The sequence below is a fragment of the Panicum virgatum genome, chromosome 9K, assembly GCF_016808335.1.
Source record: "Panicum virgatum strain AP13 chromosome 9K, P.virgatum_v5, whole genome shotgun sequence".
Taxonomy (NCBI): Eukaryota; Viridiplantae; Streptophyta; class Magnoliopsida; order Poales; family Poaceae; genus Panicum; species Panicum virgatum.
The window spans coordinates 65,844,445-65,870,567 of record NC_053144.1 but is presented as its reverse complement, the minus strand read 5'-3'; the positions used below and the strand labels follow the sequence as shown (position 1 = coordinate 65,870,567).

Here is a 26,123-nt window from a genome sequence, read left to right as displayed (position 1 = left end):
CCTACACACAGATGACAGTTTTTTCTTTCTGTGATTCCGCATTTCTTCTAAAAAGATCGTTACTGCACAAGACCAAATTGCCCCTCGACGAGCGGGTCCATTCTGTCAGTCGCAGTGGATGTCCTCTGCTAGTCTGCTTTGTACTTCCAAGTTCCGAGCCCCCCAAAAATGGTGCTGGAGTATTTGCTCTTTGGTGCGGCGCACACCCTGGAGGCCACGCTCGGAATCCCTCCAATTTATCGCATTCTTGTCGAACCCGAACATCGCTTCTAGTCTCCGACAGGTCGTGCTCCGAGCCTCAAGATCCGCTCCGACCCTCCGACCGGTCGTGCTCCTTCGTGATTTTAATTCAGTTCTCTCTCTCTCTCTCTCTCTCTCTCTCTCTCTCTCTCTCTCTCTCTCTCTCTCGTGTTTGCGGCCCGTGCCTCCCAAATTCTCCCAGGGAGAGTCAATTCTTTCCAGGTCTTCTAGCTCTCCATCCATCCCGATAAGCGCGAGGTCCTTGTTCCTGTTTCCCCGCATCCCGTTGCCATTCCCTTGTGTTTAAATCGCATCGTTTTGTGTGTCTCCTATGGTCGATTCTTTTGTTTTTGAGGGAATCCTATGGTCGATTCTGCGGATGGTTGCGTGTCCATGAATGGCTGCTAAATTCCGTGTCCTTCAGTTGATTGGTTCTTGGTAAAAGTTTCTTGAATCACTAGCATCTTTTTGGTCCGTTCCTTGATGTTGCCTCCACTAATTTGGATCAAATTATGCGGGCTCTGATCCAGCACGCACAATTTTCCAATGCATTTGCCAAATGTGATGCTCGGATGGTAGTTTGACCATGCTCGCAATCCGTTCGACGAAATGCTCAGTGGCATTTGTGGGCGCTGCCGGCGCCCTGGTGGTGCTTGTGACCGCTGTCCATGTGTTCATGGTGCCTATCCTTCCTTCCTCCTTGGATTACTTCGGTGCTCGTGGCAGTGTAGGCCACCCAAGGAATGCAACCCCGGGCGTTGGGGTGGTGGACTCGCGTCTCAGGGGGCATTTCCCTTCTGATTCCCATGGCGCTGTGGCGTTCCGTGGCGCACCCTGGAAGGCTGAGGTTGGGAGGTGGCTTGCTGGGTGCCATGCTAACTCCTCGTCTGTCAATATCACTGAGGTGTGCACTTATCGTTATCCCTGTTCATTGGGCTTCGATTTAGTTTGTTTTGAGTTAAATTTGGATTTCTCTTTCACGACAGCGTATAGGTGCAAAGCGCTGTGAGAAAGACTGCAGTGGCCGTGGTGTGTGCAACTATGATCTGGGAGAGTGCAGATGCTTTCATGGATATTCTGGTTGGTCTTAATTTTCAGTTGTCACTTTCTATTAATCAGAATGCATTTCCATCAGGAATTTGTAGCGCTTAAAGTTTAATGGTTCTTAGTACTCGTAAGGACTGGCTCTCAAGAGCTTAAGATAGGAATTGAGTGAGAAAAGTGGTAAATAGAACATTCATAGAGTTAGAAAACATGAGATGCCAATTGCGTATTATCTGGGAGTATGCTCAGTACCAAAGCCTTTATCTTGATCTGTAACATACTCGGTTCAAATTACTCTTCACTTCTGCGAGAGCAAGAACATTGCGTGTCTGAAGGAATATAGACCATTCAGTTTGCATGTGCATAGATTCATGACTTCAAGAAAGGCAGTATTGAAGCCTCATATGCAATACTCCAATGACCTGCCAAGCTAAATTTGGATTTGATCTCTGCAAGTATCTGACCAACACGAAATGGGAACTGAAATCTGCAATAAACAGCTACTGATTATTGTTCAATTATCTGACTATACCCTAGTTTATCTATTTACATATTTCTGCTAGTGAACGGATTGCTCTTTCCATATTATGGATTTACAAAAAAAAAAACAACTCTTTTATGTAAAAATGGAAGAACATCGGTGCTACTCACTGTAGGAAGATGGAGACATAAATGTATAATTTTCTTGCTAATATTGATATTTCCTCTTGCTCCTAAAGATTCCCATAGCATTTTGATTTGTGGTGCTGTATTCCAAATCGAGACTCAAATCACAATACGGCTTCACTGATGCAGGGAAAGGATGTGAGGAGGTTTTGAAATTGGAATGTAATCTCCCGAGTTCCCCAGAATGGCCTGCAGGACGATGGATAGTTTCCATGTGTGCAGCTCACTGTGACACAACCAGGGCAATGTGCTTTTGTGGTCCAGGAACAAAATACCCAGATCGGCCTGTGGCAGAAGCTTGTGGTTTTAAAACAATGTAAGACTATCGTTGATGCTTATTTTGATTATGTGTTTTTGAGACACTTTAGTATTATTAAGCTTCTCTAGTCCATCTTTCTAGTTTACCTGCAAAACCTGATGATCCAAAGCTTACCGATTGGAAAACACCTGACCTGGAAAATGTATTCACAACAAACGGAAGTAAGTCAGGATGGTGTAATGTGGTACCTGAGGATGCATATTCATCCAAAGTGAAATATAAAGAAGAATGTGATTGCAAATATGATGGGCTCTGGGGGCAGTTCTGTGAGACACATGTTGAATGCAGCTGCATCAACCAGTGCTCTGGACATGGACATTGCCATGATGGTTTCTGTCAGGTACGTCTCAGAGAAAACTATTTAGCTAAAGAAATGAAATTGCTTGTGTTAAATTTAACTTGGTGCACTGTTTTGTATTACTTTTGTCAGCTATAATCTCATTGAGTATTTTTCAGTGTGACAGTGGATATTTTGGGATTGATTGCAGTATCCCATCAGCATATTCACTTGCATATGACTGGCCCTCCTGGCTCCAGCCACCAGTGAATTTACCAGACATGAAAATTTTAAGCAGTACCCCCATCAATGTTAAGGCCATTGTTCAGAAAAAAAGGCCACTTATATATGTATATGATTTGCCAGCTGAGCTTGACAGTCATCTTCTTGAAGTAAGTATGTCATAAGTTTCTTTTTTGTATGTGTGTGTTCTTAAAGCTTTGTTGCAGCATTGAGATATGCTTTTCCGCAGGGACGACATTTCAAGTTCCAGTGTGTGAATAGGATTTACGATGACAGGAACAGAACTTTGTGGACTCAACAATTGTATGGTGCCCAGGTTTGTGTTTGTTAATCTTGGTTGCTAGCAGATATACTTAATGTTTTATGTACCATGTTCACAGTGATGAGTTTACCAGCACAAGCACATCTGACTAATGTTTTGTTTATTTTCCATGCAGATGGCACTCTATGAGAGCATTCTTGCTAGCCCTCACCGCACTCTTAATGGGGAGGAAGCTGATTATTTCTATGTGCCAGTTCTTGATTCATGTCTAATAACTAGATCTGATGATACTCCACATCTGCTAATGCCGGTGAGAATCGTGATGCAAATGCTGTGTTTCAGTGGTCATGGTGTTCTCCTCTGTTAATTTGAGTTTTAATTTTAGAGGGACCTGCGCCTCAGGAGCTACCATGCTCTGGAGTACTATAGAATGGCGTATGATCACATAGCTCAGCAGTATCCTTACTGGAACCGTACTTCGGGAAGAGACCATATCTGGGTGGGTTTCATGTTTCGATGAAATTAACTGTATAATGATTCTTTAGTTCTTGTTCAGTAGTTGTTCTAACTGATTGCATTTCAACTTCCATAACGGCAGTTCTTTTCATGGGATGAAGGTGCCTGCTATGCTCCAAGAGAAATCTGGAACAGCATGATGCTTGTCCACTGGGGAAATACTAATACGAAACATAGGAATTCAACAACTGCTTATTGGGCAGACAACTGGGATCCTATTCCTTTAGATAGAAGAGGCAACCATCCATGCTTCGATCCAAGAAAGGATCTAGTGCTTCCTGCATGGAAGGGACCAGACCCAGGGGCTATATGGTTAAAACTATGGGCAAGGTATCTGGAAATTTAGCAACATATCCTATGAACTATTTATGTTCCTTGTAACTTATAATACAACTCTTGCAGGCCAAGGATTAACCGTACAACACTCTTCTATTTCAATGGTAATCTAGGTCAAGCATATGAAGGAGGCCGCCCAGAAGACACGTACGTATATATGTAAGTTTGTGTGTCTGAATATGTGACAGGATTTGTTCATCAGTCTGCTTTGATTGCATAATGCAGGTATAGTATGGGCATTCGGCAGAAGCTAGCAGCTCAATTTGGTTCCACACCAAACAAGCAAGGAAAACTTGGAAGGCAGCATGCAGCCGATGTGACGGTTACCTATTTACGAACTGAGAAATATTATGAGGAACTAGCAAGCTCTGTTTTCTGTGGTGTCCTGCCAGGGGATGGCTGGAGTGGGCGTATGGAAGACAGCATGCTTCAAGGATGTATTCCTGTCATAATTCAGGTATACACCATCATTTTCCCTGTGTCAAGTATCAAGGGACCATATAATGAGTATATGGGTAGACTTTGTGACATGACGGAACATCTCATCATGTGATCTCTTACACAGACCTATCTACTCTCTTGGCTTGCATTGTAGGATGGAATTTTTCTGCCATATGAAAATGTGCTCAACTACAACAGTTTTGCGGTCCGTGTACAAGAAGATGACATTCCAAACCTCATAAATACACTTCGAGTATGTTTTTACTCTATTTCTTCTTTTTTCTTCTTTTGGACATACTGCCTGTGGAATGCTTACTTTCTCCATATCGCCAGGGAATAAACGAAACACAAGTAGAGTTTATGCTTGGAAATGTGCGCCAGATGTGGCAGAGGTTTTTCTATCGAGACTCCATATTGCTAGAGGCACAGAGACAGAAAAGGCTGTTCTCTGAAGAGGCACCCTGGTCTGTTGAGGTATCAAAACTACCTGACGATGATGATGTCTTTGCGACCTTTATACAGGTAACTTCAAAATATTCAAAGTAAACATGCTCTTCAACCTTTGGTATGGATGTTACCATGCTTGCCATCTGGCATCTGCTATGTGATAGAACTGAAAACATATTTGGTTGCATTTTCAGTAGAAGCACTGGTGAATCATAGAAACTATCTTCAGTATTACCAGAATTTTGCCTGACCACATGTCCATGCTTCTCAAGTATCCCATTGCACCCTAGAACTATTGCTCTGCTGTGTCCATATTTGCTGAGAAAGACTAGTTTTGACAGGTATTGCATTATAAACTGTACAATGACCCTTGGCGGCAAGGTCTCCTGGAAACAAAGGGAACTGGGTTGCCAAACATCTGCTCAAGAGCTTCCTGAAAGTGTTTAGTGAGGCAGCATTGCAACTGTAAAGAACAGGATTGACATACTTATTAGGAAGGGATCTATAGATTTTATTCTTACATTCTGTACATCTCTCCTTTGTATTTTAAATATTGTTCTTTTTACTGATAGCCCAAGTTAGATCAGCTCAGAAACTGCAACAGCGCATTGTCTCCGCGACTCCGCCTATTGAAACATTGATGGACAATATTTCTTCTCCAGCTCTCGTGCTTGCAATGACAAGCCACGTTAGCTCTCACTGAGAATGAACCGGATTCTGTCGTTCAGTTCTGCATTTGTTTGCTGAGGAAATTGACATAATTGGGCAGATGATGGATGCAGGTTCAAGTTCTTCATGAATCAATTGCAGTGCAATTACATATTTCTAGGGTCGCTGTATATGCATTGTGTCACAGAAGATGCTCACAGAGATAAAGTTGCACACGTATTTTTACATAGGCGAGTGTAAGTGCGTGTTTGTGAGCGTCGTATTGTATTTCAAAAAAAAAAAAGGATGCGTATAGCAAGCAAATGTGGCCAAAGTATGCTTATCCGCATCTGCCCTAGTCTGCATGGTAGAGCAAGGCGGTCAAACAAGGAGAGATCGATCTCCACATGACAAGGCCGGAGGAGGGCTCAGGAATCGCATGCGCCCTGTCCGACGTGGACGAGGAGCATGTGAAGAGCGCGCTCGTGAGGGCAAAAAATGCTGTGAGGTGGATCTTTATACCTCGCATTCATGCCGCTCTTATTACCATGACGACGAATCAACGTGTTCGATCGCCTTGCCCACCGTACGTTCGTTCTCGTCTCGACCGATTATTCCTTCTTCCTCCGCATGCATGCTGCTGCTCAGGGTTTAGTAGTCCAGGGAATTGAAACCCAGGCAAAGCCTCTAGCATAATAATCTGCAATTACAAAAAAACAAAAAATGATTAAATCAAAATATTTTCGTGGATAAGTACCTCAGAATTAGACAACATGCATAGAGAATAAAATCAAGAAAATTAATTAAATTATTTTTTTGTTTTGCAATATAATGTACAGTACCGTGAAGGCGTGAATATATTCCTAGAGATGCCCAACGGTCACATGCCGCCTCCGATCCGACGAAAGCTAACGCTCACAGGTCTGTATGTGCACCGAGCATGCATGCAATGCATTCCCGGCCGTGACAACATTTAAACCCACGGCATGCGAGAGCCAAGCAGCCTTGCCGATCACACCCGCGCGCCACTCTACTAAACCCCTGCGCCCCTCGTCACACTCTCCTCACCCACTTCACTACGCTCCCTCCCACTCCAAGTTCAAAACCCTCCTCCTAGCAGATATCCTCCCCTCGATCCACTTCAAAGTTAGTTGGAGCTTCAAAGTTAGCGGCGATGGAGAGCTATGGCGGCCGGAAGCGCGCGTGGAAGAAGGGCCCGACGCGGGGGAAGGGCGGCCCGCAGAACGCGGCGTGCGAGTACCGCGGCGTGCGGCAGCGGACGTGGGGCAAGTGGGTGGCCGAGATCCGCGAGCCCAACAAGCGCACCCGCCTCTGGCTCGGCTCCTTCGCCACCGCCGAGGAGGCCGCGCTCGCCTACGACGAGGCCGCGCGCCGGCTCTACGGGCCCGACGCCTTCCTCAACCTCCCCCACCTCCGCGCCTCCGTCACCGCCGCCGCCGCCGCGCACCAGCGCCTCAGGTGGCTCCCGGCCTCCGCCAGGGGCGCCGCCGTCCCGGCCTACGGCCTCCTCAACCTCAACGCGCAGCACAACGTGCACGTCATCCACCAGAGGCTGCAGGAGCTCAAGAACGGCGGCGCGTCGCCCACCAAGCCGCCGCAGGGCGGCGCCAGAGTTACTACCCCCCACCAGCTCGTCCCGCCTCTCCCGGCGTCCACCGACACCAACGGCGGCGGCGTCGCTGCCCACGCGGCTCTGCCGCCGCCGCCCATGTCCTGCTTCCAGGCCCTGGAGCAGGCGGTGGACACGGCCACGATGGCGGCCGACGACGGCGACACCGAGCCGGGCGAGGGCGCCTGCCCCGGCGCGGACAAGCCCCAGCTCGACCTCAGGGAGTTCTTGCAGCAGATCGGCGTGCTCAAGGACGAGGACGGCGCGGCCACCAAAGGCAGCTTCCACGGTGATGCCGAGGTTGGCTTCGGCGGCAACGGCGAGTTCGACTGGGACGCGCTGGCCGCGGACCTCAACGACATCGCAGGAGGCCACGGCGGCGTGAACGGAGGGTTCCAGATGGACGATCTGCATGAGGTCGACCAGTTCGGAAGCTGCCTTCCCATCCCTGTCTGGGACGTGTAATCATATCTGAGTCCATGCAATGTCCTTCCTATCTCTGATCTATCTGCATGCACATTGGACCTCTTGTTACTTTTACCTTTCAAGTTCATGTACGAATCTGATTCTGGGTGATAAGTTTGGCACGATGAACTTTCATCAATTTGTGATGAGCTACGCCTACTTTTCTCAAGCTTACAATTTTTTTTTAAAAAAAAAACTATGCATCTTCGAATGGCCGATGATTACTAGTAAAATATACGCGCGTCGTATTTAAAAAATATAAAATTTTGATTAAAAAATATAAATTTTTATTTAAAAATATACATTCTCTATTTAGCACCCAGGGTGCTAAATAAGTTATTCAGCGCTCCTCTCCCAACTCCGAAACCGAAAAAATGTGATCCCAAAATCGGAAAAAATTTCTTTAAACCGGGAAAAAATAAGCATCCATTCCGCAACCGGAAAATTAGGAGATTCAAACCGGAAATTGTTCTGTGTGACCGGAAAATTTAGCTGAGTCATGGCCATCCATTCTGCAACCGAAAAATGAAGCTCCTAAAGTCAACGGCCAAGTCCAAACAAACCTACGAGAAATAAACGGAGGCATTAGAAGACATCAACAGGAACCTTGACAAATAATCATTCGTTTTCAGCTTATTTTATTTTCCTGTTGCAAAAAAGTCAACATTCTTCTATCCATGTTTTCAATTTAAATAACTTTATCTAGCCTCAATGTGATCACACACCCAACGTTCTTGATATATTCATAATTTTCTTATTATAAATTTTAATTTTTCTAAAAAAATAACACGTTTACGGTTATTGAATCTTTGTTTTTCTGTTTCAGCCTATTTCGAGTAATTTTTTTGGGTAAAGCACAATTTTATAGTCTAAGAAATACATTTTCTGGTTGCATATCCCTGAATAGAGGTGTGTCATGTTCTTTTCCGGTTAAAATTACAAGTTTCGGGTTTTGAGATTGCATTTTCCGGTTCCAAACCCCTATTCATGTGTTTTTCTGGTTGAACAAAGAATTTTTCAGTTTCGGGATTCCATTTCCAGTTTCAAATCCCTGTTCATGTGTTTTTCCAGTTGAACAAAGAATTTTCCGGTTTTGAGATTCCATTTTCCGGTTTTCAAATCCCTGTTCATGTGTTTTTCCGATTGAATAAAGAATTTTTCTTCTATGCGTGTTAGCGTGTCCCGACGGGGTCACGCCGTCACAGGGATGGGCCGGATGACGGGGAAGTCTATTTATCGCGTGCGCGAGTGGAATCGAGCGCGTTGCACAAGGTCCCCGTTCATCTTCCTCCTCCAGTTGCGGCGACCGGACTTCGAGGAACGTGGTTGCCGGGGACGGGCTGTGGCCACCAGCGACCTTAGAAGAAGGTGGGAGGGGGCACGGTTGCAAGAGTGGCGTGGCGATGCGGCATGATGCGAGGGCGGCGCGGTGTGGCGGCGGGGACATCACCGGCGATGGAGCTAGGATCGGGGACGATTAGCAACGGCGGTGGTGAAGGGCGTCGGCGTCGGCGGTGGATGGCGGGACGGAGCCGCGGGAGAGTAGCAGCGGCGCGGTCTCCTGGGACGGTATCGCGGCCAGCTGCACGTGCTAGATATAGACTTCCCCCCGATAGCCGGACGATTGAAAAGAAAAATATAAAAAAAGGTTCTTCGGAAAAAAAAAGGAAAAATAAAAAACGTAAATCATCTTCCAGCTTAGAAGACGAAGTTTGAGAGACACCGCTGAATACGCTTTCTGTCTTCTCCTTTCCTGAACCAAAGCCTCAATCTGAGACGCTCGACGCTTCAGAAGAAGAAAAAAACAGACCCAATCCAGCGCTCCGCGGCCGCCGAGAGCTCCCGGCGAGCGCCACCCATGCTGCGCGTCCTCGTATCCACCCTCCCCGCCCTCCGCCCGCTCCTCCGGCGCCAGCCTCTGCTAAACCCTAAACCCCTCACTCGCTCTCGCCTGCCGCAGCGGGCGTTCTGCGCGCTATCGTCCTCCGCGCCTCCCGCCACCCCGGCGCCCAGCGCCGCGGGGGCGGGAGAGGCGGTTGAAGTGGAGGAGCACCTGACGCGGTGCGCGGCGGCGAGCCGGGCGCCGTTGCGGGTCGCGGTGCTGGTGAGCGGTGGGGTGGACAGTAGCATCGCGCTCCGCCTCCTCCACGCCGCCGGCCACCGCTGCACCGCGTTCTACCTTAAGATTTGGTTCCAGGTATGCGCGCGTAAGCACAATCATTGTTTACCATTCGAGCTAGTACTGGAAATGCTACGCGGCAGGATGCCTTGTGAACTTGGTTCTGTAATTTGTAGGAAGATTTCAGGAACTTTTGGTCCGAGTGCCCGTGGGACGAGGATTTAAAGTATGCGCAAGCTGTTTGTGACAAGGTATCGTTCAAATTCCAGATGGAACATGGTGTTTCATTGAATAGTACCATGTGACGTACTCCTGTACGAACTTATTTTGGCTTGCATTGACTGACGAGCTGTTGCCTGGTTTTTGTAGATTGATGTGCCATTGGAGGTGGTTCATCTGTCCGATGAGTATTGGAACCATGTGGTGAGTAAGCTTCTTTTTGAGCTCTGTCAATGCACTTGTTATGGTATTTACTCTGAGAAAAAAATATCATCAATCGCATACCTAGGTATCTCACATCATCAATGAGTATCGCTGCGGCCGCACACCAAATCCTGATGTTCTTTGCAATACAAGAATAAAGTTTGGTATGAACAGAATTTTCTATGTCAATCTGTTACTCTACTATCGAATTTTAAAATTCATGTTGATGTTCATCTTTCAAACTATGATGTTTTGCTTATTGTTGTTTGTGCAGGGGCTTTCTTAGAAGCTATTGAAAATCTGGGATTTGACTACATAGCTTCAGGACATTATGCACATGTAATCCATCCTTCTGATGAAAATACTGAGGCGCCATCGCTACTACAATTATCAAAGGATAAGGTACTTCACTACACGTGTCCCCCGCTCAAATAAATCATTTGATTTCTGTGGATATGATTTTGATGCCAGTTTGCTAATTCTTTCTTCAAACCATTAGGGGGCCTGGAATTACAGTAATAATGTAGTTCAATTGTTAATTTTGTTTGATACTGATATATGAACCAGCCTTTTGATTCTCTATTTTTTTTATTACAGATCAAAGATCAGACCTATTTTCTCTCTCATCTATCTCAGTCTCAACTAAGAAGGCTTCTTTTCCCGCTAGGATGTATGAAAAAGGTTTGGTAGATTTTCAACAACAAATCTATTTCTCATGGGCCAGATGGCACAATTTGCCTTATTAATTTTTCTGTCTTGTATTATGCAGGATGAGGTGCGCAGACTGGCTGCTCAAATGGGCCTTCCTAATCAAGGTAGAAAGGACTCACAAGGGATATGCTTTCTTGGAAAGGTAAACATTGTACCTGCCTTCTTAGTGATCAATGTTCTTGGTAAATGACACCATCATGGAGCTAAACAAGTATCTGTTTATAGGTTAAGTTTAGTGAGTTTGTTGAAAGACATATAGGTGAGATGGAGGGAATTATATTGGAAGCTGAATCCGGAGATTACCTAGGTAACCACCGGGGGTTTTGGTTCTATACAATTGGTCAACGACAAGGATTGCGGCTTGCTGGAGGACCTTGGTATGTACAGCCTTTCAATGCATGCTCAATCTCTATATGCTTCCATATTATCAGCTTGTCAGGCAACTATCTATCTAGTAAGAGTTACTGCTCTGCCCTCTTTAGTTGCAGTATGGCAAAATTGTCCATGATCATGTTAAATGTGCGTGCTCTGGTTCATCCTGAAGCTCTTTAAATGAATGCCTTCATATGATCATTCATTCATTCTTGTCCAGGTATGTAGTTGAGAAAGATGTTCAAAACAATGTGGTTTTCGTATCAAGGAATTACTATTCGCTGGATAAGCGGAGGCGCAGATTTCATGTTGGATCACTAAACTGGTTTGATGATTCTGGTCCTGGAAACAGTGAACAACTTAAATGCAAGGTAAAACATGGTGCCATATGGTAGCCTAAGGTCGGTATGATACATGTTCGTTGGTCTTTTTCTGTCTGGTATTGTCTGGATGTCATAACCATCTGCTGCATACAAGTACATGGTGATTTTGCATAAATATGACTCCGATAAGCTCCTAATAGAAGCTTCAGTTGATTGATCAATTTTGAGTGATCTGGCATTAATATCCCTGTTTTACATTCTAACATCAAATAGGCCCCATTATTTTTTTTTGCATCAAACGTAAGTGGTTAAACGATTAATTTCCCTGATGTAGTCATCGGCATGCGCCATGTGTTTATCCCTTGTTTTCACAGTTGATGGCTTGAAAATCTGAATGGGCAGAGTAGAAAGGGTCTTTACATTTTTGTAGTGTGGGGTCGATACATGGAGTTAATTGATCCTGCTGATCCCTGATGCTCGAGTACGGCCAAAGTAGTTTGAAACTGATTACCTCAAAATTGATTTAAAAAATCGACAACAAAGTGGTTATACTGCTTCCAACTGATGCCTGATCTAATCCCATCCTTCTCTTAATTTTTCTCGAATACGCTGGAGAGCTGTGTATCATTGTATTGATATCCTTCTTTTAATCAGATGTTTTTGTTTTATGTCAATATTCATAGCACCTAGTATGTTCCCGTGTGAATTTACTGGTGTCTGTGCTAAACTGCTAACATGAAAATTCTGATTCCTCAGGTGCGGCATAGCCCTGAATTCCATGATTGCGTGGTGACAAAAGGGCATACCGAAGAAAATGGAGATGTTTTGGTGGTGCACCTCTCTGAAGATGACCAGGGATTAGCAGCTGGTCAGTTTGGAGCGTTTTACCGCGAAGACTTATGCCTGGGTTCAGGCATAATTTTGGATTCGTGGGATGAGATGAGCTTTCCCGTCTGCTCAAGGGCACTTGAAATCGCTAAATTGGAGGACAAGTCGAGCCTAGGGAAGCCAGTAAGAATCATGAACTTGGAGCACATAGTGAAATCAGAACAGGAGGCAATCAAAGTGGCCTGACGGTACCCAGCTGATCCTACAAAGCTATACACTGGCAGTTTCGCGAGCCCTGTCGAAGTGTCAATTCAGGAAAGACCGAAAGAGGGAACCCGGGGTGTTCCGGAAACTATCGTTGTGCTGCCCCCAAGCCGGGAACTCCAGGTCTTTGTTGGAAAGATGGCGGTGGCATGCTGTTGGGGAGCTTGCGTTTCAGAAGAGCAGTGCTCGACTGGTAGAATGAATAATATTCTGTGAGAGGGAATAAGTCGTAATAAGCCAGCCGAGCACTGTTCATTGGGCCAGCCGAACAGGCTCAAGCTTTGCTTCCGGATAGAACCGGTTTTCTGGCGTCCTCATCCATGCAAGGATGAAAGGTTGATTGGTTGACCTGACATCGACATAGATCGTTGACAGTTATTTCCCGATCTGGCGGGAAACCACACGATGGTTTGGGCCCGCCCTCTCCTGGGTCGAAGGATCTGGATTCATTAGCCAGCAGTGGTGCGGTAAACTAATGCAGGGAGGTCGTTGCGTTGTATGATACTGATACGACTTTGTAACTTGCATAAATCGTGAGGATAACGTCGGCGCGTGATTCAACGGTACTGGCCATTAGACAAATCATGCGTGGATCGAAATGGACAATCAGTGTCGTGTACTTAGCGTCGGTGCGACGTGTACCTGTCAGTACAGCCAGATGTACCGTACCATACGTCTCGTACTCTGTTTTTTTAGGACTGTGGTACTCTGGCTCGGCGTGCTTGCGAGTTGTGGCACAGCTGATACAAGAAGCGCTCAATTTTCATGTCTGATCAGAGAAGCTCGCAAGGCATTTCAGGGTCCGTTTAGTTCCAAAATTTTTCACCCAAAAATTTTCACCTCCTCTTTGAACACATGTATGAAGCACTAAATATAATTAAATAACAAAACTAATTACACAGGTTTGATGTACACGACGAGACGAATCTTTTGAGCCTAATTAGTGCATGATTAGCCATAAGTGCTACAATAACCCACGTGTGCTAATGGTGCGGTCAAAGGCCTCAAAAAATTCGTCTCGTAGTTTCCAAGCGGGTTCTGAAATTAGTTTTTAAATTAGTATTCGAAAAACCCTCCCGACATCTGATCAAACATTGACGTGACACTCAAAAATTTTCACGGGAAACAAACTAAACGCCCCCTCAACACTGACATCTTGCTTGTGACTTTTTGACGCGTGAACCTTCGCAGAACGCGCACCAAATGTGAGGTCCCGGCCGGGACGCCGTCCTGCATTGAGTACATATACTAAAGCTCCAAGAATTGGAGCAACCTCATGAGTCGCGGCCCCACGTGGGGCCCGCGCACTGTTCATGCGGGCCCCACATACTATTCACGTGGGGCCCACGTACTCCCTCCTTCCCCGTTTATAAGGCATACACGTATATCAAGATTCAAACCTTCTCATCTTTGACCAATAATTTGACTATTAAATTTTTATTTTTATAATGCAAATTTCATATGATTGAATTCATAATCAAACATAGTTTACAATGATTATAAGTTTATAATCAAAAGTGATATAATATATGATAAATAAATGGTCAAAGTGTTGTTTAGAAGACCGTGTCATGTTCCACCATGCCTTATAAACGGGGAAGGAGGGAGTACTATTCAGGCGGGACCCACGTGTGACCCATGTACTATTCAGGCGGGACCCACGTGGGGCTCACGATTCTATTAAGTTAGTCTCTTTATCTTAGAAAAAATATTTTCCTTCCATTATTTGACAATACAAAATATATTTAACTACTTCCTATATAAAAAATAATAACTAAACTTTGTATACTCCATTTACATGTGATAGTTGTACTGCTTCTTGGGTTTTGATTTCCCTCCGTAAACCCACAAAATATAAATAAACTGTTCATTCATTTCTAATCTTATTTTTTCCCTACTAAAGTAATTAAACTATACCTACTGGCACAAAAAAAATTCCTAAGGAAAAATTACCTGTACCTCTATACTACAATGCTTGAGATTTGCTCGCTCTCAGACACAAAACTACTATGCCGCTTTACTGTTAGATCTAACTCAATACATTGTATGTTAGATCTAACTCAATACATCGATACAATGTTGCTTCGAATATAGTAACGGATAATATCTTTCTATTAATACTTTAGGTCCACGTTTTTGGTATAGGCGCGTGTAGCGCGCCAACCTGACTAGTTGCTATTAGAGCGCAGGGGCAACCAGCGTCAGGTTCACGCAATCACGCCACGACGATCGCATCCGATTTGCTTCCATCGCGAGAGCGCGGAAAGCCATTTTACCCCCTGAAATCCAGGACGAGGAGATGCTGCTCCCGTGCTCCTCGGGCAAGTCAACGGGTCCAATGGATTTGATCCCGTAAACCCTGCTGTCCCTGCAGCTATAGTCAATTCCAAGTCGCATCCCAGCACAATCACTACAATCACCCTGTTGTGCTGCAATCCGTCAATAGTATTTTTCTATCTGTTCTGTTGCAATCAGTCAATATTATTTTTCTTACACCAAACCAGCACCAACCACTAACACCAGCCAGCAGTATTTTTCTCTCACAACAAATCAGCATCAGCCACCAGTCACAGACAGCCGAACAGGGTGAATGGCTGCTTCAATGCAGACGGAATAATAAAAATAATTAGGCCCATCGTGTGATGCGAGCGTTGCAGAAGAGAAGTAGAAACTTCCGCTGGTTCTCGACGGCTACCTTGTTTTTACATGTAAAAATACTGGTCCTCCTTGCCTATCCGGGCGTCATACTAGTATGTTCATACGGTCCATTCCTCCGACAGAAAACTAACCATTTGGGCTTTTTTTAAAAAACAAAAAAACTAACCATTTGGGGCCTATCTATCATTGCTGGCGCACTGCCATTGTGCTGTGGGGAAATGGTCGCCTGCTGGCTGACACTTGTGAGGGAACGTGCTAGGGGCTAGCACCCTTGGGCGTAGCACGATGGCTACAGAAACTGGTACTCCCTCCGTCCTAAAAAAGATGTGAATCTCAAATTTCGAGGTTAGATTAGCAGACGTGTGAAATTACGCATGTACCCTTGCCCTCTCCCTAAGAACCAGGACAACAATCATTTCATCTGGACAGTTCTTCTGTGCATCTGGACAATTCTTGATGACAGAGTATACACGGTGGCCTATTCACATTAGCTACGTGGGCCAACAACAGCCACACAATATACACTCGTGGATGGATCAGGTGATCTGCCAATTTTTTTATAGCTCACAAAAAACTGATTTTGTACGGAGCAACTCAGATTTCCATTCATTTTGGGACAAGATTTAAACCGTAGAATCACATCCTTTTTGGGACGGAGGGAGTATTCAACACCGCGTCGGCGAGAGGTCGCCATCGCTTTGCATCGGAGAATCGGAGCCCTGCGCCAGGTCGTCAAACCTAATGCCGTGACCAATCAGTCGCAACAACTGTTTTGCGAGTTTTCCCCCCAATCTCTTCTTCGTGCCTGCCGTCTCCGAGACGAAAAGTGGAGGAGCTTTGAGGTCAGAAATGGAACACTTGGATCAAAATCAGAGAGTCAAAAGGAGCTCCGTTTCCATCTCAAAGTTCTCAAATTGAAGCACTGGCAAGACGAATTAAACTGCAAATTATCAACCGATGCATCATACTCAAGTCACAAATGCTGTACAAAGGGCATCAGATTCCTCACAACCCACGCAGAACACACTAATTCATATCCATTCCCTCATCACCTCTCACAAAATCTCCCCTTTGGACAGATTATTATTGTCAACCTTAAGCCCAGCTCTACATGCTACACCCAATCCTCATCAAAAGGGGGAAAAACGTTGGAAAAACGGAGGAAACAGAAGAAAGATTGCAAAGCTAACTGCTACTCCATGCGGATTGCATTAGAAGCTACCAGAAAGGGCAAAGAAGGGGAGGAGGAGGAAGCAGAAGAAGAGCACAAGGTCTTGCTTGCAGGTAGTACCATACGCGTGTCGGCGTGCGTGGGCAGGCAGGATGAGAGGACTCCGATCCGAGCGGGGCAAGCGCGGCGGCCTAGCGGAGGGCGCGCGCGAGCCCGGCGAGGATGCGCGAGAGGCCGAGGCGGAAGCGCAGAACGGCGCCGTGGGAGTAGGGCGCGCAGTCGCGGCAGACGGCCTCCATGGCCTCGACGAAGAGGCTGAGGCTCCGCACCGGCGGCACGTAGAGCGTGAGCGGCGCCGCCGAGAAGGCCAGCGCCATGAGCAGCTGCAGCATCTCCCTCCGGCGGAAGGCGTACGGGAGGCGCCCCCTCGCCCGCGCCAAGAGCCAACCAGATCTTGGCCGGCCGGTCGGCAACGACGGTGTCCCGTCGGGACGGGAGGTGAGGTAGCTAGTAGTAGCGGCTGGAGGCTGCTGTGGTGGGGGCCCGTGTTTTTTTTTCTGGTGGTGGAGACGCGGCGGTGCAGGGGAAGAAGAGGTGCCGGGGCGTCTTGCTTTGGCAGTGAGGGGGCGTTGCCGTGCTGGATCTGGCCGTTTTATAGCGTGCGCGTGCCATGGGGATAAGCACGGCGCACGGGAACGCCAGCGTCTTCTGGAGGGGAGCGAGCGAGTGAGCCTTCTCCTCCCGGCGCGGCGGAAATCACAAATCAGTGTGCCGACGCAGGCAGCGGCGACCCGCGTGGCGGCATGCCCGACAGTTTCCTCGGAGAAACTGGTTTTCTTTTCTAGTGCGCTCCGAGAGAATAGTTGCCGATTGATTATGTAAGCGAAAGGCACTGTTAGTATAGTATAAAACATAGTACAGGACAAAGTCGCTTATCGTCGTAAGCAGGCGGAAATCCTATTCCACGTTGATTAGTCGACCGGGACGGCGAGAGACTGGGCTGCTGATTGTGATGGGCATTGGCAGGCACCCCCGAGACGTGGCATGCTGTAGTCTGTGCTGAAGACTGCTCGCGCTAATGGCCGGCCGTCGGTTTGGGGTTTCGTGGCTAGCTCGTGATGGGCATGTAAAGCGAGAGCTCTCCAGATGTTTCGAGGCTGCTAGGGCTTTCCACAGTGGAGCTCTCCAGGCTCCGGCCTGGTTGACCCGATGGATGGATTGCCAGATGTTTTGTTTTAGTTGTCCTTCAGCTCAGTGCGCCGTGGCCTACGCTACGCCTGGTTTCCTCGATCGGTCACTTTCCTTCCGCGTGGAACGTTCTTTTGCTTCGCACTAGACCCCTCGCGCGCGCGCCGCCGGGAGAAGCGGATCGGAAACTTCCACTGCCCGCTCGGTTTGCGTCTGTACGGAGAACGGAAGCAAATTGACGTCGACACAAAGCAGGCGATCCTGAACGGAACGGGATGACGCGCATAGTGGCCCATGATCGGAACATGGGACGCAAGTTCAATTTATTTTTGAGTAATTCATTCGTTGATCTGAAATTTTTCAAACTTAACTATTCAGGATCGCTTGAGACTAAAATAGCAACTATTCAGGAGTAGCTGACAAAACACAAACACCTGTTGGTGGTCCGCTCGTGTCCTGATCCGGATTCCGGATGCATACGATGCGGCGACACTCGGTCACAGCAGCGTCACGGGCCCAATTCGTGGCCTCGGTGTAGATTGCTGGGCCTTAAAGCGAAGGACGGCCCACCTTTGCGGCGCGCGGAGGACACCGTTCGCTGCCCCCTGCCAGCTGCAGTCTACACTCTACACCTCATCCACACTGAGACTGACGGAATGAAACCAGAGTTAAACCACCAGACGATGAGTGCTAGCTTCGAGGCCTTCGACATCACACTATCACCAATCATAGACGCCGCACCACCAACCATCGGCGAAACAAAATTCACGATTCAAACGAAATGCTAGTTTTTACTTATTAGAGCAGTCATCGTCTAGAACAAGTTACAGGAAACAGGGGCCAATTCCACCCTCGTCACACAAAGGGCCGGCTTCACCAAAGAACCGGCATTGGAACCAAAGAACCGGCATTGGCAAGGCCAGGTCCCAGAACAGAACGACCGCGAATTCGGTCGCACCTAGTTACAGGCTTACAGTTACTGAAACCCCAAGTCCAGTTCAGACAAGAGCCGAGTCGAAATCGGGAGAAGCCAAGGATGAGTTGCCAGTGGGGGGTTCCTTAAACGCCCCCTCTCGCGTGGTAATGGCGGTCGCCGGGCGGGAGGCTGTGCTCGTGCTTCGTGAACAGGCCGCCGTTCGCGGGCATGCGCTGCGCGTCCGAGGTGCCGCCAGGGGAGTCTGATTGCTGCTTCGTGTTGAGGAACCGCCCGCCTGTCCCCCGAGCTCTCTTCATGGCATGCAGGTGCCGAGACTCGTGAAGGTATGGCTGCACAGATACAGATGTTATGTTTAGGATTATGAGGTACTTCTACTTATTTCTGAGGCACTAGATGAATCTGGTACCGATTCACAAGAAAAAGGAAATATGAATACCAATGCCATTTTTTAAAAATAAACTTAACAATAAATCCTACAGGTTGTGGGTAGCGACAGGGTACCTTGCGACTTTTCACCAGCTTGTTTTCAGCCTCTAACTTTGCACGGAGCTGTCTGCGTCGGAGAATTGCATGGTATTGCTTAGCGTTCACATAAATGGGCTCTTCAGCAGCTGGTTCGATTGGTAACGGCACTCGAGAGGATGACACCATGCTCACAAGCTGGGGGTGCATCTGCTTAATTATTAAAAAAATGAGACACAGTATAAGATTATACTTTTAATTATCAATGCCAACTTATACTGTAGCTAGCGGAAACGAGCTATTGCAACCAGGCGAATGACAATTACATACTCACGCAGAGTAAAAATGTAAAAATGGCTACAGGAATGCTTCAATGACACAGTAAAATTTGACAGGTGAATACAAGGGCAAATCAATCGCAATAATGCTGGGTGCTGTCTCAATAGATATTCCTGATAACCAGTGCAGAATACTCAAGGCACACATGCATGCAAAGAAAACATCCTATTAGTTGGACCCGAGAAGGTAGCGAACAGCACTATCTAGCAAAGTTGATAAAGGACATCTAGCCCCATAAAGTAGGAGAAACTAATGAGATAACAGGCTGGATGCATAAAGATCACTTACAATAGCATGCTGCCCATAAGCTGCCACTGCACCACCATAGTATGAATCAGCATACGGGTATGATATAGCCTGAAGATGACAAAAACTCATGTAACTCACATGATTGCCTATTCCAAGAACTGGCGAACGGTTGGAACTTAAAATTACATAAGGACTGCTACAATTGGAACTTACAAAGGACTGACTACGGTCAGTTTTTGGATGTGCATAAGCTGTTTCTGGATTGCCAAGAGATAAAGCTGACATCATCTTATTTTCATCACTCTTCGAGTAACCATCATGATTACCTAGAATTAATACAAGGAAAAAAGGATTGTCAATATTTAAACAAGCTTTGCAGCTATGAAAATAACTTTATCTTTTTAACCATTTTTTATTTGCAAGAGATATGATATGACAGTATTCTGTACTAATACGACAGAATGGGTATGGGCCAAACCTGATTGATCATTATGATCGTTAAGGCTTCCTTCGCTCATTCCAGACACTTCTTGATGACTCTCGCTAGTTGATTGGGTAGCTGGGGAGTTGTAATCAGGCATTTGATGACCAAATTGGATCATTATTGTGCCATTTTCTGCAGAGGGACATAATAGGCGTTAAATTTCTAGCTGCAACAAACTAGACTACTAAAGGCATTAGAAAGGACAGAGGGCTCGCAAAAAATCAAATTGAACAGTATCTTGGAGATTCTCCTTACGTCTCATCTCATGGAAATTCTCAATTCTTGTTTATCAGTTCATACTGTCCAAATATAAACATAGGTCAGTCCCAAAAGAAAGTAATAAGAGATTTCAAACAAATGCAGTTTCCCTAATACGGAACAGCTGATACATGAAAACAGAATCAACCTTCAACCATATTCATGAAAAATGAAACTTAAGTTTGCATAGCTATCAGCCCCTTAAATCCATACAAGCTGAACATCTGAGATGTGTAACTTTGCCATGCACATGCTCTAATAAGATAGTAAGATAGCTAGTAATATTTTGTATCAGTGCCATGCCTCAACTCAGTAGCACCCTCGGAAATTCCAATCCTTCATGCAACAACATCCGTATAGGGCCACCATAATTTTTTTTGAGCAATCAAATTATGTGATGAGAGCTTAATTAAGTTCTTCCTGACTACTTTAGCTTTGCCTATAGGCCCACTAGTGAATTAGCGCTGCATATTAAGGTCGCTAGTTCTTCCCACCTAAACTTTTCTCAAAATTTATATACAATAATTATGTGTGAGACGAATTGTTTTCTCGAAATAAATCGTGAGCAAACTAACTTGCATGCAAATCTCTGCTGCGTGAATTGTACATAAACCCAACAGAGCTGCAGCATTGCAAGCTCGCAAGCTCCCTGTCCAAATCAGCTCCTTCCCCCTAACCATAAGCCAACGAGGCACAGCTGGCACTTGTGAATTCACAAGGATCATTCAGAAACGAACACAGAGAAGCAACAAAACCATCAATTAACCAACTTGTATCCAACATATGTTGTGCTCTAGCAAATTGAAGAAGGCTTTAGGCCTTTAGCACAGGGCACTAGGGGGCACACTGCAGCCACCACCTCACCTCTGCCCAGAAATGCACCCGCAAATCTCAGTGCGGTATCAACTCAAAAAACAACCCAGTAACCAAGAAACCAGTCAGATCCACCACAAATCAGACATAGTCGCCAAGAAACGGTCCAAGAACCAGCTCGCCTGGGAGCAGAAACAGAGCTCCCCCCTCACACCGCCGGAAAGTAATAGACCACAGATCAAAGAGGCTGGAGAGAGGCAAGTCAGCGAGGAATACCTGTGAGATGAGGAGGGAGCATGTTCCCCTTCGGCAGCCCGCCGCCCTTGCTGCTGCCTCTTTCCCACCTCGCTTCGCTCCTCTGCAAGGTCTCCTCTCTCTCTCTCTCTCTCTGAGAGGGTCTTCCAGTCTGCCTGCCTCGCTTGGATGTTCTGTTGAGCTGTTGGCCCTTATCTGTCCTCCTCTGTCTGCTCACCAATTACTTTAATGATCCTGAATAAAGCCGATGGAGTCAGTACTCGTTAAGAGGTCAGAGAGCTACACATGTCACGGAGTACATTTTAACAAATCGGGTGCAAAAAGAGTGGCAACAACTCGCAGTTATGGCCCTGTTTGGTTTATTTACGATAGAAAGTTTAGCAAATTTTAAATAATAATTAGGGATATTAAATAAAGATAATTTACAAAACAAACTTCACAACCTTATTCTATTTCGCGAGACGAATCTAATGAAACCATTGACCACACGATTAGAGGTTAGTTATTATAACATTACTATAGCTAATCATAGATTAATTACCGTCATTAGATTCGTCGCAAAAAATTACACTCATTCGTGAAAAGGTTTTGCAAATAAATTTCATTTAGTACTATATGCATGTAAGATTCTCTTTTTGCGATAAGTGCGATAAGTGGAACGTCTATATGTTTCAGTTTCTGAAAAAAAATTACATGTCACATCCAATTTTTAGACACATGTATAGAGTATTAAATAAAGTTGAAAAAATAACTAATTACATAATCTAACTGATTAGCACGAGACGAATCTTTTAAGCCTAATTAGTCTATAATTAAACATTAATTATCAAATAACAACAAAAATGCTATAGTATCAAAGTCTAAAAATTTTCACGAACTAAACAAACAGTAAGTCACACTGGTAGATCCTGATGAATCACGGATGATGGATTCACGTCAGGAGCCTGTCATCACGCCATTTAACATCGGAGCGGCAAAGCCACCGAGACGGTTAGCGTGCTACGCCTGAACATTAACTTACCGTGTGAGTTTAGGAACCGAGGCTATATTCCAAATTGCTTTTCCACTCCAGTGCCAATGAAAGATCAACTATACTGACACAACCTTTTTTTACAGTAAAGAATCAGAGTAGATGCAGACTGAAACTGAAAGACTTGCATTGACAGGGCTAATACAGCAAGATAATTCCATGGGTACAAGTTAAATTAAACTAACATGGACAGCTTTGATTTTTCTCACACAATAATATTTTACTGTATCTTAGCAGAGATTTTTCTTGCTTGCCGTCGTATTCCCATCACGTAGACCTGCACTGAAGAAGTAGTCGTCCTTGTCGCCATCCGCCCTTTAAAAAAACATATGCATCTGTAGCTTTCAGATCAGTAGCCGGGGACGCCATCGCGGCATGTCGCGCAGGCGCCACTTGTGGCAAGGCTTGGTGAGTCATCCCGACGCCATGCTGCCTCCCCCCCCCCCCCCCCCCCCCCCCTCTTCTCTGGTTCTCCCTTTGTCTACTTGCTTGCATAGACTGATTGATGGGCCCATCTCCAAATGCTTTTCCGCTCGAAATCCTTTTTTCTCATTGTATAAATTGTTTTATTTCTGTAATAGGTCTAGAAGGTCCTAAAACCTAGTACTATTAGACAGCGCTTCAGTCGGAATCCATGACACAAGATTCCTAGCAAACTAGGTTTTGGGGATGTCCATCCTCGCGTGACAATGTTCTCACATAATCGTTGATAAGATATTTTGGAATTGTTTTTCAGTTGTAAGCGTGGTGGGGATCATGACGTGTACCATTTACATTTAGTACTCCGACTTTGCACTAAAAATATCCGTGCTACTCTTGCTAGCTAGAGATAACAAATATAAACAAGATTCGTCAGGCATGGCTTTGAGATAAACTCAAGGTATGAAAAAAGCAATTATATTTTTCCACTAAAAAAAGAATTGGGTATTTTCTTGAACTAGTGAACTTTTTTCCACTGAACAAGATCAGCTGGACACTATCGAAACAGCCGGAATCAGATCAGCTGAACATATTTAGTGATAGGACAAATTCTCGTTGTTCAAATAAATGGGAACGTATCTAGTGCAAACTAAGTTTTGGTGCAAATTCTGTGCAAACCTACTAAAAAATATTTCAAAAAATTCTGAAAAAAATCATGAATGTGCTTCTCAGCTTACTTCATCTATATATAAAATTTCATAGTCAAATTCATCTTACCCTAGAAGTTACAAAAAGACAAATTTAGGGCGCATTTGAACCATTACTGTTTGTCAGAAAATTTGTCTTTTTTGTAACTTCTAGGGTAAGATGTGTTTGACCATGAAATTTTATATATAGATGAGGTAAGCTGAGAAGCACATTCATGATTTTTTTTCAGAATTTTTTGAAATATTTTTTAGTAGGTTTGCACAGAATTTGCACCAAAACTTAGTTTGCACTGGATACGTTCCCCAAATAAATAGCCAAAGCTTAGATAGAAAATTTGCAAGGGACTTGATTCTAGATTTCTAGTTTACTCAAGAGCTCGAAGAATGAATTCTACGTCAAAATAAAAATGTTTGAGAAAGAATGAATTGCAATAATATTAGCTTAAGAAATACTATACCAATTCACGAAGTCAACTGAGTCCCACGCACTTCGGATAAGCACGTCCTTCATACAGGATTATGTCGTAATCACGCATTACAAGGTTAATCACGGCTGCGGAAACCATCAAAACACACGTGATGCCACGGCACTAGCTACATAAAAGCAATGGCTTTGAACTTTCAAACCCTAACGCTCGGCCAATTAGAATATAATGGCAAACTTGAGTGCCCTCCTTGATCCTTATCCACTAATTGTACAATTGGCCGAAGCTATGCTAGGAGTACCTTGAATATGCTTAGGTATTTTTTTGATACGACAAAACAAAACGTAAGGCTTCCCTCACTCCTCGCCTTTACGCAGGACTGGACGGCGAAAGACACCCTCTCCAACGGCTAATCTTATCCATGTTCACAACTGACAACCTAACAGTACTATATTTGTGTACTGGTAATGCTAATCTAGTTGTATATTGTACTGGCGCCATGTGATTAATCTGGTGAGAGAGAGCACAAAAAAAAAGATCCACAAGGGCATAAACGTCTTGTGGAGGCAGATGAGATTGGAGGCTGGCAATTTCAAACCCTTTTCGTTCATTATAGGTATGAGCCTGTTCGACTGTTAGAATGAATAGTGCTCGGCTGACTTATTACGACTTATTCCCTCTCACAGGACAGGCTAGCTGAACAGGCTAGCCGAATAGAGCATTCCAGCATAAGGCATTCCAGCATTCCACCATGAATTGAGATTGGTTTAGTTAACTAGTTCCAATTGTGACAAACATTGGAAGAAGAACACTAGGAATGTGACACTGTGGTATCAAAGTGAGAATAACTTCTTCTGGCCCAAAAAAAAATCAATTTATTGGGTGGAGAGAAGTTCAAAGGACGGGGTAGGAGCTGTTGAATGCATCACAGATTCACAGCAGGCAGGAAAAGAAAACAGAGTCCCGCAAGTGAGTTCAGCTGGTTGTATGGTTCTAATTCTGTAGCTTGTGTTACATTGACGCAACTCACATTTTGGTTGAGTCTCATCAGTCAGACAAGCAGTAGCAATCAAGAGTCACATTCCTGGTGATGTGAACGAAGAAACTTCAGATGAAATGCCATATGATGTGAACATATTTGGGAGTACTAGCTAGCTAGCCAAAGGCAGGTCAGTTGAATTGGCCGTGAAGCATGACAACTCGTCTTGCTAGACTTCAGTTTAGGATCCTTTTCAAACATGCATGTCGCTTTTATCTTGAGGAAACAAAAAAAGTGAGTACGCGCCTACGCGGCTTCATCACCATTCAGCAGGTTACCTCTGCAGCAGGGGCGCCGCTCATGTCGCCTGCTGCTGCTCCCCGCGGCGGCGCGGCCACGGCCCGATCCGGCGCTTCGCCTCTCCATTCCGCTCCGCCTCTTCCCGGCCAGATCGCTCCGGCCTGTTCCCCGATGGCGGGACTTGGCGCGTACCCTCCATTCTCCGTCACCGAGGCTGTCCTACTCCTACCAGCAGGAGTAGCAACTCCTGGCAGATCCTGACCGAACGGCGCCACCGAATCAGTTCGCCGTGCCGGTGCCGGTGCCGGTGCCGGAGAGAGATGATTTTTTTTTTCTTTGAGACTACGGAGGAAGATGGAGAAGTGAGAACGAAAGGGGCCCAAAAGAAAACTAAACGTTTAAAACGGTTGGAGTGTCCGAGGCCGTCCTTCATTTCTGGGCTTCTTTTCTCTGCCTCGCCTCATAGGCCCACTTTCCAAGGCCAGCTCGAAATGTTGAAGCCCACGTACTACGTTCAACAAGCTAACGCCGTAACGTGTGGTAGCCAAGAGACGAGCCGGGCCATGCGCGAGCAAACAGAATGTCATCGTCTGTCCTTCGTCTCAAGAAGAATTGTTCAAAAAAAGAAGAAGAAGAAAATAAAGAAAGAAACTCACACTGTCATCGTATCTTCGTTTTTTATACACACGACAAAAGCCACTGGAAAAGACACGCTGATCTGATCCATTAATTAAGCTGGACAACACTACCGCGAGCCGTAAAATAAAGGAGATAATGTAATCTGCATTCTCGATTCTTTTGTATGGGCGCGCTGGTGATCTTTTTCTTTTATATATACAGACACACAAACGCAAGGGTCTGATCTTTTGAAGAG

The 26,123-nt window shown here is 45.5% G+C and overlaps 4 protein-coding genes across 8 annotated transcripts; 3 read left to right on the top strand and 1 right to left on the bottom strand.

The window, feature by feature from the left end:
• Positions 1-161: 161 nt before the first annotated feature.
• LOC120647145 lies at positions 162-5,439 on the top strand. 2 transcript variants are annotated; one of them, XM_039923794.1, is made up of 14 exons: positions 162-1,144; positions 1,227-1,320; positions 2,080-2,266; positions 2,351-2,609; positions 2,726-2,938; positions 3,019-3,105; positions 3,227-3,361; positions 3,437-3,550; positions 3,650-3,897; positions 3,970-4,050; positions 4,129-4,360; positions 4,499-4,597; positions 4,678-4,866; positions 5,133-5,439. In XM_039923794.1, exons 1-14 carry the CDS (start codon positions 827-829, stop codon positions 5,226-5,228), a joined length of 2,352 nt encoding a protein of 783 aa, XP_039779728.1. In that variant the 5' UTR covers positions 162-826; the 3' UTR covers positions 5,229-5,439. The 2 variants fall into 2 exon arrangements, with proteins under 2 accessions (XP_039779728.1, XP_039779729.1); XM_039923795.1 differs by having other exon boundaries at positions 4,986-5,439.
• Positions 5,440-6,496: 1,057 nt separating this feature from the next.
• On the top strand, positions 6,497-7,673 carry LOC120647148 (dehydration-responsive element-binding protein 2E-like). The gene has a single exon (XM_039923798.1). The coding sequence runs from the start codon at positions 6,614-6,616 to the stop codon at positions 7,532-7,534; it is 921 nt and encodes a 306-aa protein (XP_039779732.1). The 5' UTR covers positions 6,497-6,613; the 3' UTR covers positions 7,535-7,673.
• Positions 7,674-9,294: 1,621 nt separating this feature from the next.
• On the top strand, positions 9,295-13,173 carry LOC120647144 (tRNA-specific 2-thiouridylase MnmA-like). Its single transcript, XM_039923793.1, has 10 exons — positions 9,295-9,731; positions 9,830-9,904; positions 10,023-10,076; positions 10,162-10,240; positions 10,351-10,478; positions 10,674-10,757; positions 10,846-10,929; positions 11,013-11,164; positions 11,380-11,530; positions 12,239-13,173. The coding sequence occupies exons 1-10, from the start codon at positions 9,393-9,395 to the stop codon at positions 12,554-12,556; spliced, it is 1,464 nt and encodes a 487-aa protein (XP_039779727.1). The 5' UTR covers positions 9,295-9,392; the 3' UTR covers positions 12,557-13,173.
• Positions 13,174-18,355: 5,182 nt separating this feature from the next.
• LOC120647143 (nuclear transcription factor Y subunit A-7-like) lies at positions 18,356-21,595 on the bottom strand. Of its 4 annotated transcripts, none has more exons than XM_039923790.1 (7): positions 21,410-21,573; positions 20,318-20,361; positions 20,057-20,194; positions 19,792-19,904; positions 19,618-19,686; positions 19,030-19,203; positions 18,356-18,857 (listed from the first exon to the last, which is right to left on the bottom strand). In XM_039923790.1, exons 2-7 carry the CDS (start codon positions 20,322-20,324, stop codon positions 18,651-18,653), a joined length of 708 nt encoding a protein of 235 aa, XP_039779724.1. In that variant the 5' UTR covers positions 20,325-20,361; positions 21,410-21,573; the 3' UTR covers positions 18,356-18,650. The 4 variants fall into 4 exon arrangements, with proteins under 4 accessions (XP_039779724.1, XP_039779725.1, XP_039779722.1 ...); XM_039923791.1 differs by having other exon boundaries at positions 19,030-19,200; positions 21,410-21,571; XM_039923788.1 differs by lacking the exon at positions 20,318-20,361 and having other exon boundaries at positions 21,410-21,595.
• Positions 21,596-26,123: the final 4,528 nt, after the last annotated feature.

Bases quoted from the DNA above. Each gene is read 5' to 3' on its own strand.
- LOC120647145 (XM_039923794.1), top strand. From the start codon at position 827: ATGCTCGCAATCCGTTCGACGAAATGCTCAGTGGCATTTGTGGGCGCT. The intron at 1,145-1,226 runs GTGTGCACTTAT...CTTTCACGACAG, and splicing joins CGTCTGTCAATATCACTGAG to CGTATAGGTGCAAAGCGCTG. The intron at 4,867-5,132 runs GTAACTTCAAAA...TAGTTTTGACAG, and splicing joins TCTTTGCGACCTTTATACAG to GTATTGCATTATAAACTGTA.
- LOC120647148 (XM_039923798.1), top strand. From the start codon at position 6,614: ATGGAGAGCTATGGCGGCCGGAAGCGCGCGTGGAAGAAGGGCCCGACG.
- LOC120647144 (XM_039923793.1), top strand. From the start codon at position 9,393: ATGCTGCGCGTCCTCGTATCCACCCTCCCCGCCCTCCGCCCGCTCCTC. The intron at 10,077-10,161 runs GTGAGTAAGCTT...TCGCATACCTAG, and splicing joins ATGAGTATTGGAACCATGTG to GTATCTCACATCATCAATGA. The intron at 11,531-12,238 runs GTAAAACATGGT...CTGATTCCTCAG, and splicing joins GTGAACAACTTAAATGCAAG to GTGCGGCATAGCCCTGAATT.
- LOC120647143 (XM_039923788.1), bottom strand. From the start codon at position 21,431: ATGCTCCCTCCTCATCTCACAG. The intron at 20,195-21,409 runs GTATTCCTCGCT...GTCCCTCTGCAG, and splicing joins GCTCCCTCCTCATCTCACAG to AAAATGGCACAATAATGATC. The intron at 19,905-20,056 runs GTTTGGCCCATA...TATTAATTCTAG, and splicing joins CGATCATAATGATCAATCAG to GTAATCATGATGGTTACTCG.